General features: G+C 40.5%; 1 protein-coding gene across 2 annotated transcripts in view; it reads left to right on the top strand.

Annotated features, from left to right (window-relative positions):
- Positions 1 to 12,480, top strand: part of DPYD (dihydropyrimidine dehydrogenase) — a 346,394-nt gene that overhangs the window by 238,025 nt on the left and 95,889 nt on the right. For both annotated transcript variants that reach the window (XM_061461954.1, XM_061461963.1), the window contains exons 15-16: positions 1,073 to 1,141; positions 3,602 to 3,685. In XM_061461954.1, the coding sequence (XP_061317938.1) occupies positions 1,073 to 1,141; positions 3,602 to 3,685 (153 nt within the window). The remainder of the gene's footprint in view (positions 1 to 1,072; positions 1,142 to 3,601; positions 3,686 to 12,480) is intronic.

Genomic DNA, 12,480 nt, shown 5'->3' on the forward strand with positions numbered 1-12,480 from the left:
ATGGGTATAGTTTAGGAGTTTACAGCGTTACGGGAAAGATCAAAAGAAGTGTTGCACTGCCTGGGAGTGACAGATTAAGCTCATCCCAGCTATTAATGCCAACAGTAAAACATGTTTGGAAAGTGAAAAGATTAAATCCGAGTTTCATCCTGCCTGTGAATCAGACTTACATGTGAAACCTTCATACTTTTCATGTGATTTTGTTTAGTCTTAAATAGGATTGGCATTGAACTGGACATTGACCGGAGGAGTAGTTAACATTGGTTTAACAGTAAATAGCGGTGTATGGAACTGGAAAGCTGTGTGTCTTGCTGCTCTCCCAGACAGATACTATTAGAACTTATTTTACCTAAAACCCTGTACCTCAGTGAAGATATCAGAGGCAGAACCTGGACCTCAGAGATGCTCACTGCAGTGAGGAGAAAGGCAATACACGGAAACAGCTCTTGGGAAAGTGGGACCATAAACAGGAAATGGAAAAACAAAAGCTGGAATTTCCCTCTGCCATTCTGACAGTCCTCTCAGATTTCCCCCACATCCTACATCACTGTCCTTCACTTGCACAGATGACATTCCAGGGGGCTGGTGTTGGTGTGTCCTGGCTTCCTGAAGTCACCCGGACTATGACATTTGTACGCTGCCACATCAGACTGTGAACTCTTGCACTGTGTCCTGCCTACCCTTAAGAGCCCCAAGTACTTCTGGCATTGTAGAAATAGTGAAAAACTTCATTACATTGGCCTCAGAAACATGAAATTTTGGCATTCTGTGGGCTCTGTGTCTAGGACAGCCCTTGTTCTTCCTTCAAACATGACAAAGAATGCAAAGTTCTCTCTGTGTCTGACTAGACCCGCTGGTTTTCCTTAATGACTTAAAAACCAGTGATAAACCAGATGATTTTGTATGCTATTTCTCATCCCTAGTGAATTATATACAGCTGCATTTCATTATACTTTCTAGCAGTATACAGTTCACGTATGCAGGTAAGGGTAGTTAATATCTGGAGTCACGGTAAAGTACTAGATTACAACAGTAACATGGCTTAAAATGATTGCCTATATCTTCTTTTCAGATCCTGATTGCCAGTATCATGTGCAGCTACAGCAAGGAGGACTGGACTGAACTTTCAAAAATGGCTCAGGTAATGGTTTCCTAAATGTATGCCTGCATCTTTTCTTTTTATTTCCCTTAAAACCAAGAGCTGCAGTAAGGAATTTAAGGAATTTCTTGACAGAAAAAAGGATCCAAGTGAAAAAGGAGCATTTAAAGCATGTCCGTTCTCGTTTGTTTCTTCTGTGCTTTCATTAAAGTGATGGAAATGTAAATATAAAAGCAACTTGTTACAGAGAAATGGTCCCTTGGATTTTGAAGCAGTACCTGCAAAGCCTTTAGTCTTTGAATCTATGTACTTTTTATTTGCATTTTAAGCCAGCTGTGTATTATGACGGATGCCCTGATAAAATTTAATTCTACCTTTGAGAGCCAAACTTGATCTTACCTTGCCTACGGGCACAGGAGGTTGACAGCGCCAGAAGAAACCCTGAATATAAAACTCTTGAATATTTAAAGTATAAAAGGCTCATTTAATGCTATTCTAGTTTTAATATAGACTTTCGAAAATGATAGGAGAGAAAACCAGCATATGTAATAGCAGTCAGCAGGCATCCTATAATATAAATCCAATCTTACACAAATGCAAACAGACTATGCCCCTGAAATTTCAATTCAATTTGAAGGCAAAAACCTATTTAAAAACATGTCCCTGTGTCCATAGGGAATAGTCTAAGAAATAGTTGATTAAGACTGCGATAATTTCATTCAGAAAGGTGTCTATATCTGAATGTAATGCAAAGTTGTTGTTTTAAAATGGGGTTTCTTTCCCACATGAAGTGTCTAGAGGAAATACTAAGCTTAGTTTCAGATGAATAAAGAAAGGTTTTAACAAATACAGGCAAAGACAAAGATTCTTTTATCATTATTCCAGCTTTAGCTTTAAATGTTTTCTAAGCTGTGGGATTGTATTTAATACATGTGTAGATATGTGTGTGGGTATTTTGAGTCTGTGTTTTCATAGGAGCGTACATGTTTGGGTGTCATTGTTCCTTTCTTCACAGTGTCCTAAGCCCTTCTGTGGTGATGTGGGAAGACTCTTCTCTATTTTCTTTGGGCATTTTAAACTGATGAGGGGAAAAAAAATCACTTTGGGGACTTAGGGAAGCAAAGTGAAACATTATCAGTAATTAGCTTGGTGATCTTCAGCACTAGTCCATTTTATACCTGTATTTACTTAATTGACCATGAAATCTTTTGTGGAATCGGTGCTTGACAAGAGCAGTACTGCTTTTAACCTGACTAAGATGAATGGCTTTATTGTGCCATGTGCTCCTCTGTTTTGAACACAGAGGTACCACTATCCAACTTGAAGACAGAGATTTCCAATCTGGCTTCGTATTTATGTTGCCTCTTTAGAAAATAAGTAGTAATTTAAATGCACTCCATAGCGTGTAATCTACTCGATAGAACTTTCTTCAGCAAAGTAGTTGTTAAGTCTTTGCTCTGTGGCGAGCAGCGCACTTGTTTGGGATGCTCTGCTCGGAGCAGTGATATTTAATCACATGCATAGGATCCTACCTAGGAGGTAGGTTTGATCTGTGGCTTTCCAAAGAGCAGCAACCCCAGAAGGTACCACAGAGCCTCTCAGCAGGAGGGTGACCTATTCATACTAAAGGTCAGCTTGTCACAGAGGCCGACAGCACCATCTTGCAGAGCTGGCCAGTATGTGGAGCATTCCTGAAGGTGATGGATGGCTTCTGCCCTGCTCACGCACTCAGGAAGCTGCTGAACCATGGCCACACAGCAGGCAAAGTTACTTCAGTTCAATAAGCAAGAACCAAAATGCAAATGCAAACCACAAAATGCTAGTTACAGCCACGTGGAAGGCAACGAGAGAGTCTCATCTTAGGCTGGAGCAGTTCAACAGGGAGGAAGAGGAGTGTGTTTGGGTGCTGTCTTTGGGACCCTCATCCTTACGATTGTAACAAACAGAGGGTGCTGAACAGAAATTAGCATGAATCATATGTTTGGATAGACTTTTTATTATACAGTAGTAAAAATACTATAATGTGATACTACAGCGTAATGCTATACTCTCTTGTTTGACTTCAGAAACAAAAATACTTCATGCCAAAAGCTATGGCATGCTACGGGCGCCTGCAGGAAATTAAGAGACTAAAATTCGCTGAGAAAGAAGAAATGTACTACTGAGTCACAGGTCTTGAGAGCCCAGGAGCACCTGCGTAACATTCACTCCCCAACCTCACTCTCAGTGCTGCCCAAGGCCCTGGAATTGCATTTCATTTTGTAACATTTTCCAGAACCATCTCCGTGTCTCTTTTTCTTTTTTTCTTTTTTTCTTTTTTTTTTACTTTAATTTTCTTTGTCATGTCCATTTTTGTACCATTTCTTGTTCAGGCTTTCTCTCTGCAACAAACAATACATCCAGTCTAGAGAAATCCATACCACACAAATAGTAAATGCTGCAGGAAAAGATACATTACTGGGAGTTAATTCTGCGTTTGTTCTCCTTTTGCATGTTTCATAGGTTGCTGGCGCAGATGCACTGGAGTTAAATTTATCATGTCCTCATGGTATGGGGGAGAGAGGCATGGGCCTGGCCTGTGGGCAGGTAGGACTGTAACCGCAATCTCTTTCATGTCTCTTCAGTCATCCTGCACTGCCACTTTGCTGGTTACACCTCGGGGGGAAGACACAAGCAGGAGATTACGAGCTGGAGATTTTGTAGGTTGAATGTGTTTAAATATTTAGTGCTGAAAGCAGAAAAAAAAAGGGAGAAGCTGAGAATATACAAAACGCTTGGTTTTGCTGAGAACAAAAATGCATTATGTATTTGACAAGGAACAAGATGAAAACAAAGACTTTCCCAAAAGCGCTCGGACTGGGTTCCATTTCAGTGCCCTGTAGATATCTTTCAGATCACAAGCCAGTAAGTACTACGTATACCAATAATGATTTTGAAGGACATGAGAGAGAAACACATTTCAATTCGCAGTTTCAGCATACAAACCTCACTGCATTGTAGAATCACAGAACAGGGCAGACATTCTGGTAGTGCCACCTACAGTTTTAGCATCTTCTCTTCTGAGAGCCTGTGTTCTGCAACCTATAGATTTGATAGAATTTAGTTTGGAATTATCCGCGCCTGATACCTCTGCTGTGTAGAATTCTGATGCAGGTACATCCCATGACTTCAGTGAGGAGAATGTGCATGGTTTTGCCCCTGAAAGGAAGATAAAACATGCACAAAAGGCAGTTCTTACACTAATATCCTTGTGAAGCTTTCAGATTTTTGCATGTTTTGTTCATGGTTTGAAGTTTGGTTTGGCTTTAAAACGTACCCAAATGTGGTGAACTTGGAAGTCTGAAAAGCCTTGGTTCACAGCCTACCGGGAGAGGTTTTCTAGGGTTTGACTATCCAGGTTTCAGAAGCCTGAAGCCTGTTTGATTTTTCATCTTCCAGCATTTTGAGCAGAGGGGGAAAAAGAAGTAGAGGGAGGTGCAGAGTGGGAATCGTGGTTGCAAGCGCTGAATTGGACACATACTATTCAGCTGAGCCCCTGCTAGGGTCAGGGTTAACCCTAACCTGGTAGGGGCTTGTAGACATCTTACTTCATCCTCACTTCCTCGGGTAAACACTGAACGTTTAAGAACTGAGGTGTGGGTGGAGAGCTAAACCATTAGCTTCCTACAACTTTTAGGAGGGATGCAATAAGAGCTGGAATTGGTCATTTACCAAAGTTACAGTTAAAAATGGGAGAGAATGATGCCAACCCCCCAGGACCACACCAGCAAAATGTTAGTAGTTATTACTAATCCTTTACCCTGAATTGTATTCAACCACAAAGAGCTCCAGTAGCGTTTTTGGTAAGCTTAGGAAGCAGTTTCCCACCCTTCACTCTACAGAGCATCTCTCAGGAGTTTGGGTTGTCCTACCTGAGCTGGCAGCAGGCAGGGTGCAGTTTGGTCAGGGAGAACCCTGAAGGTTTTGCACAGAAGCTGAAACAGGCTCCTTTCAAGCATCCTATTTCTTTTTTCTTCTTTAGGCATATGTTATTTCCAGCTCTCACTGGTTGGAATAATATATGCATGTGAAGTTGCTTAGATGTGTAGTCAGTAGGGAGCTGTCTGGCTACATGAGTTTTTACATATCTTTCAGCTATTGTAAAATCAGAGAGAACCAAATGCAAAATCTCAGCACTCAGGGCTATCGTGTGGATTTGTGACTCTCTGTGGAGGAGATCAGATCCATAAAGCACAAAGAAGATTACATTATATATACATATATGTTTGTATAATAATAAAATCTCTCTCCCATACAATATGGATATTCTTTTGAATTTTTAATATCTACAACTTTTGCTAAAGTATGTTCTCGTGTTTGCTTTACTGTCTCACCAAAATAGAAAGAAAATGTGCTTCTTTAGACAAATAACTGAATAAAACAAGCCCTCTTTAGAGGGCCTTATCCTAGGGATCTTCCTCAGAGTTGGCTAAAATTCAATTATAGTTGCTTTAAATGTGGTTTATTGAAGCAAAAGGTGAGGATAAACTGGATAAAATAACCAGATTTGATGAGATTTATCAGTAGCTCTTTAGAGGGCTTCCACACCTGGTGGTCTCTAGAAACCCCATCATAAAATAGGAAAGTGCTAGGAATTATTTTGGCTCTACTCCTCATTTGGGGTGGGGGGGGGTGTTGCCATAGCTAAAGTCAGACAGGTCATACATAGGTGACGTGGGGAAGAGAGGGCTCAGATATGCCCTGGGATAAAACCGCCACTTGATGTCTAGAAGTCAGGGCATGAGGCTTTGAGAGACAGAGCAGCTTTCCTGTTTGTACAGTGAAATAGGTTTTCTTAAGCCTTTTTGATAATATAATCCATGTCTTCCTAGGAAATTTCTGTAAGGATTAGGTCCCTTTTCATGCCGAAGCACATCAAATCCTCAGGAAACTACAGAAATGGGTGAGGTGAAAAATATGGGCAGAAAACCGCGTGTGGATTTTTACCATTGATAATGGCTAAAATGTTCTGCCTTTTTGGTTGTTGTTCTTTAGAAAAAAGGAAAGAAAGGTTAATTACACTGTCTACTTTTTCTCCTCATTTCAATCCCTATGGTGTGCCTAAGGGGAAGTGTAGAAATCTGGGAACATCAGATTGGACTTTTCTCTCTCCTGGTTTGTTCTCTCGTCTCAAACACTTCCACTGTTTTATACTTACTGTATATTTTAAGGATTCTAGATATATCCTATACATATATATATATATAGGAGATAGATATATATAGATATATATATATATATATAAGAATTTGTTCCAAGCATGGCTGTTTGTTTTATACTGAACCACAGTGCTCAGCTTTTATTTGATTTCAATTCCAAGTCATTAGTGCAGACACTCTGGCGCCCAAACAGCATAGCTAGCCAGAGGGTAATATTAAGAGGCATCTGTATTGTTGCCAATAAGTTACTTAAAGCTGGTTCTGTATAAAATGTCAATTATATTTACTAGTTCTGATTAATGGTAATAAAGTTAAGGTTTATAATACTTCATAACAATCTGCAACTTTATAAAAGTGGGTTATCATTAAAAATCGTAATGCAGTTTCCATGATGAGGTTTAACAGCACTAATTCACAGGTTTTCTTTGACTCAGATAACATAAGTGTACCAAACATTTCATAGGAAACATAAAGCTAACAACAGATCATTAAGAAATGACAGTATCACTTTCCCAATATAGCTCATTACTCTAGCAATTATGGCATCAAATTATGACAATAAGAAATCAGGTGAAGCATTGGAGATTTCAGTGTCTAACTTCTGGGGGTGTATTCGTGGGGCATTTTTTGTCTCTTCACTGGAAACCATACAAAGATGGGGTTTAGTTTGTTGGTTTTTTTTTTACTTATCCCTCTAAAAAGTGGCATTAAGAATTCAGAACCATTACTGTGATGTGAAATCAACAAACCTCAGTGTTTGGCTCTTTGCTTTTGGTCCAAAAGTCAACAAGTCTCTGCGGCTGCTCTGGTAAGAATGAATGGTTGAATCAAGGTGTTGATCTGGGGTTTATTTTACATTCCTGCTATGTGTCGTGTTATTCTTTCTTGTTCAGGTCTAGGAAGTGTCACCTAGAATCATTACAATAAGACCAATTGGGATGAGTTATATCCAAAGTGAATTTCCTTGGCCTAGTGGGGAGTGAAAACCTACAGAGGGAAGAAAAGAGCAGCTTGAAGTTGCTTGGAAGGTAGTAACAAAGGTGCTGGAAGAGTAGCTATGAAGAGGGAAAAATGATTCTCTGTAGTGTCATATGATGCAGCAAAGGTCAATGGCCGCAGATTAGCAGGACGGGTGTTTCAGATTGGGCACCAAGCAAAGCATTCACCAAGGTTATGTGGTACAGGAACACATCTAGTAGGGCTGTGTACTCTCAAACTCCAGTTTTCAGGGCTAAGGCAGCAAAGCCATGGCCAACCTCAACTGGTGTTGGTGTTAGTCCCACTTGGTGAGGGAGCTTGGTCCCTGCAGATGCTTCTGTGATTCTGTGGATTCACCCTGCTCTGATGCTATCCAAAGGTACTGCATTATTTGTACTGCAGATAGGAAATGAGGAGTGGACAAAAGCAAACGCAAGAACTCACCTGTTCACTTGGGGTGAGAAAAGCAGTGTGGCAGGGAGATCTCAGCCCAAGTGCAAGAGCAGAGATTTTTTATGGTATAAGCAAATAGTTGTAAAGTTAATAACAGCCTGGCCTATAAATATTTCTCATTAATTAGTTGTACCTCCTAACCTCTAAAATAGGGGAAAAAATCTCTGCCTATCTCAGCATTTAAGCTATAGGTTTGGGGGATTTTGGGGGGTTTTGTTTGTTTCTGTTGAAGGAAGCAGGTATGTCTCTCTTGTGAGCACTGAAATCCGGGTCCTGGGGGTTTAAGTAATCAGATCATTCATCAAATGAATTTGTTTTGTGGTTCTTTTCTTACCTTTATTTTCATTTGCCTTCAAGTGTAGCTGCCGCAGCTTCTGCTGCTGGCTGTGTTTATTGCCTGCAATTAGGAGGCAAGTTTCATAAAAGCCCACAATGCCTCATTCAGAAGAAGACAAATCTGTCCAAAACAGAAAGCAAAAAAACCCCAAAGCCCTGGTTACTCTGCACAGACGAGAGCTGGCTGCATGGCACAATTGGATTTGCTCTGCTGTACCTTGGAAATAGGAAAGATGAGGCTGCTTTTTAATTGAAGTGCGCAGCATAGCATGCTAATTCACTGTTGCTCTGCCAGCAAGGAGCTGGAAGTATTCTAAACAAATGATGCCCCAACCAGAATTTGATTATATCTGTGTTCATGTGGCATTCTACTATCAGCCTATAACAGTATGCTGGTTAAGTATAATTCATTGAGTCCTGCAGGCTGTATTAGTTCTCCCTCTTTTGTATTGGTTACTGCAACAAATTAATGCAAAATACAGCAGAGTAGTGTTGCACTGTGCTATAGCAGCAGCTACTCCCCAAAATCCAACGTGACCTAGGAGCATCCAAGTGAGGTTTGTGTTCCTGTTCCTGGTGGAGTTTCAGGGTTTATGTATCCTGTTGTTCCCTTTCATTGGCCAATGTCATCCTTGGGACCTTAAGGAAGTTCTTAAGCTGGGATCTTAAAGAAGTAAATCCCAACTGATCTCACCGTCTCTCTCTGTCAGTGCCCTCTTTTCTTTGGGGCATGTTTCAACCCAATGATCTGTTCCAGTCATGTTTCGGGGAGTTGAAACTCTGTCAAAGATGCTGAATTTTGGACAGCTGGGCAGGGGAGAGAAGTTGTCTCCCCCCAACCTGAGGGATATGAACTGTAATAGCCCAGCTGAGAGAAAAGCTCAGGCAGATGCAGGAAATCCTGTCACAGGGCACAAACTCCTCAGAAACAGGGATTCATTCGTTCAGGTGGTGATGGTGTGTTACTCTGCATGTGCACAGGTGTGCTGTGCTGGAGGGTGTTTGTCTGGGAAGTTCAGGGAGAAGGGATGCTGCTGATTGCCTCCTCCAACCCCTGCAAATGTAGATCCAAGCATGCTTTTTCTCAGGCCAGGGTATGTGTTTTGTGGGCTTATCTTCCTGGCTCCCAGACTGAACATGTCCGCACATCCTCCTGTATCTTAGCTCAGTTTTGTTGCTTTAACCTCTTTGGATGTGTTATTTACCTCCTCTGGTTTCATACGTGTCTCTTCCCTTTCTCTTTCCACTAAGTCCTTCTTTAAAACCCTCCTCATAAAGTCAACCCTTTGCTGAGGTTTTTCAAAGTCACAGTTGACTCATGAGCTGTTTCATTGGCAATCTGCACAGAAGCAGCTTGCTGACTATGTGGTGACTCCAGCACTCACTCCCTCCAGTACCTGAGGCTTCATTCCCTTTTTTGTTGCCCACACAGGATTCAGGTGTGATGGAATGTCATGATTTCAGTGGATTTCCCCCGTGTCTTTAGTTCCTTATATCCTTTATGTGCTGATGGAGTCTATTTTGTGTAGCATATAAAGGGAGACAATACTTTACAATGAGCTATGACAGTTAATTGGTATTTTGTCTTAAGAATTGTGTTTTTCCTGCACTCGAGAAGAAATGAATTAAGATGCAAAGTTTAATAAATTCATCATCAGAACAATGTTCTGTGATTTTATATTGCGCTTTGACAGCGTTTAATCCACTGTTATTGCTTTGAAGGGTTTTTAATTGAATTGCTCAAAAGACCAAATGGAAAAGAAAAGGAGATTATAAATAGGACAGTAACTGTTGAATTGCTGAAACCTTTTAGTGGTGTGGTATGGTTGTGGTGGTATGTGATGAAAGCATTTCAGCTGGCATTTCACATTATAGATGGCAGATACCAGTTTAGCCTATGTGTCAGTGACCTGCCACTGTTTCTAAAGGAAGCAGGAAGATTTGAGCTGGATGCAGTATATATGAGAGAGCCAGAAAGAAAGAAAACTGTGATTTCTTTTAAAACCAAATGGCAACCTGTACTTTTCTTGCAGTTGTGTTAATACTTGGAGAAGCTTTCAGACAGAAAAGGGCTGTAGAAAACTCAGGCAAGCCAATTTCTGTGCTCTAGATGATTGCATGTTTTGGCTAAAGGTTCAGATTCCATGGCCTGCTTTGCCTTTGGGTATGTGGTTGCAGCATAAGGAGGTGGTATTGCAGTTGTTCATTCTGATGATGTCTGGTAAAGAGGATTTGTTGGAAAGGAAATGATCAAGTATTTCTGTGCAGGTAAAAGAAAAGATTTTAAGCTGGTTCATCCTGGTGCACAATAAAAGTTAACTGTGCAGTGCACATTAAGAGCTTTTCCTTGCTATGGTTTCAGTTTTATGCCACCATTCGCTATAGTTAATTAACAGTGTGTTAACTGGTCCCTTCACTGCCTACGTGAGGATTTTCAGGGTTAGACTCATACTTGAAACTTTACCTCCTAGTAAAAGTCAGTGCACTGGGAAGCTGCTCTTTGCAGCAGAACAGATCTGAATATATGCCCACATGATCATTGTAAAACTAAGTGGGAAATCCTTCTCAAAGGATAGGTTTTACATTCCTCACTTTGGTGTTTTCAAAGGGTTATGTTTTTCCTCAACTGTTTGGTATTTTCTGCCTCTGTATTATAGGAAAGGACTGTGAGATTCTTGTGCTCTACCTGACCACTGCTGCAGCACTCAGATTCCAGTTCTGTCCTTCCCTTTAAAATACTTCATGTACGATGTAAACCAGACAGAACCTTTTTGCCTTCTAGCAGGTAACCTCTGCGTGAACTAAAGAGCTGTAATATTGTTTCATCAGGCTGTGTACCATTTATTTACAGTGATATGAGAAACCTGCTTTTGGTTGGCCGGAAACAACCAAGATGAAACATTTTGTTCTGTCAGGGGTAAAAAGGCATTTGTATTAGTCAACACTTTACATCCCCCAGTGCTGCTGATAATGAAATCTTTCCATTTAGTCACTTCAAGAAGATTATAAAATGGAAATGTGTAGTTTCTTGGAACGTTTAGGTCCAATTGGTATCAGAACAAATAATTTGCTAATTTGAGCTGGCAGTCTGTGCTTCACCCTTTCACGACAGCTATTATTGACCTTTATTGTCATAATCAAAGAAAACAGTGGTTGTATCTGGCTCTAACATTGCACTAAAATCAATAGCTGTAAACTGTGATTGCTCCAGTTTGAACTGACCTATCTCAATGAAGCACAAAGAGCTTTCCCTCTCATATAAGGGAACTATAACAATTTAAAAGCATTATAGTTAATTTTCAAAGTAGAAAGTTTTCCAACACTGATGTTTCTTCTGGTTGCTTCGATTAACATTTGAAATTGAAAACCACCAAAGCAAACAATGCAGACCAACCGACCAACACCCCAAACAAACCCCAAACATTTGAAATAAGGATAAATGTTATGTCTTCAAAACAAATCCCATTGTTTTTAGTGCTGAGAAAACAAAAAGCTTTTATGCGAGCTGAAAAGGGAGGAATTGCAAAGCTGAATAAAGACAGCCCCGAACTTCTCCATCCTCACTTGGATCTCAGCTTCCTTCTCATCGTTTCTGTAACCCCCAGCCCAAATCTGTGTTTGGTACTTTTGTCTCCTGGTCAAAAATCAAAACTCTCAAGGTCGTTTTTGACCTTGACTTCATGTTGGTGATCATTCAAGCTATTAGGTACCACATTATCCAAGCAGGGGTGTAGGAGTGCTGGGCTGCTAATAAGGTATCTCCCACACAGCACTTTGATAAATGTATTCTTGAGTTGGGATGTTGGCCTGTGTTAATATTGGTAGATATGTTAAAAAGCTTTGAAGTGGAGTTTGGGTTGGTTGGTTGGTTGAACGTCCCGTTATTGGGACATTTCTGCAGCTCCAGCAGTGTACTGCAATAAGGAAATGCTGTAGGAACTTATTGTTCCCATTTTGTCATTTGAAAGAGGGTGAAGTGATCAAAGGCTATTTCTCAAATGCTTTTAACATCTTTCCAAGGTTCTAATTGTAGAGCTGGAGAAGGGAGAAATAGTGATTGTGATACCAAAGGGATTAAGAAGAAAGAAGGAGATGGGGATCTGCTAAAATTGAGATCTGTTGAAATTCTGATGTTGTCAAAACCTTTTATGAGCCTTTTAAGGTTTCTTCGGTTAAACACTATTCAATTTGAAGTTCTGATTTGTTTTAGATGTACCAGGTTTGGGGGTTTTGGTTTGGTTTGCTTATTTTATTCCAGTTTTCTAGAAGCAGGAACCTCAGCAGTATCATAGTCTCATGTTGGCTTTGCTCACTAAGTGCTGCTATCTCACCCAGTATAGACAGGGGCTCAGAGCTTTGACTTCTCAACTCAGCCGTGACCAAAATCTGGACCCAATGACACACTGTTATCACTGG

This window comes from Pezoporus flaviventris, unplaced genomic scaffold (assembly GCF_033815535.1).
Source record: "Pezoporus flaviventris isolate CSIRO_AGI_PZ_B2104156 unplaced genomic scaffold, CSIRO_AGI_Pfla_v1 ptg000001l, whole genome shotgun sequence".
Lineage (NCBI taxonomy): Eukaryota > Metazoa > Chordata > Aves > Psittaciformes > Psittacidae > Pezoporus > Pezoporus flaviventris.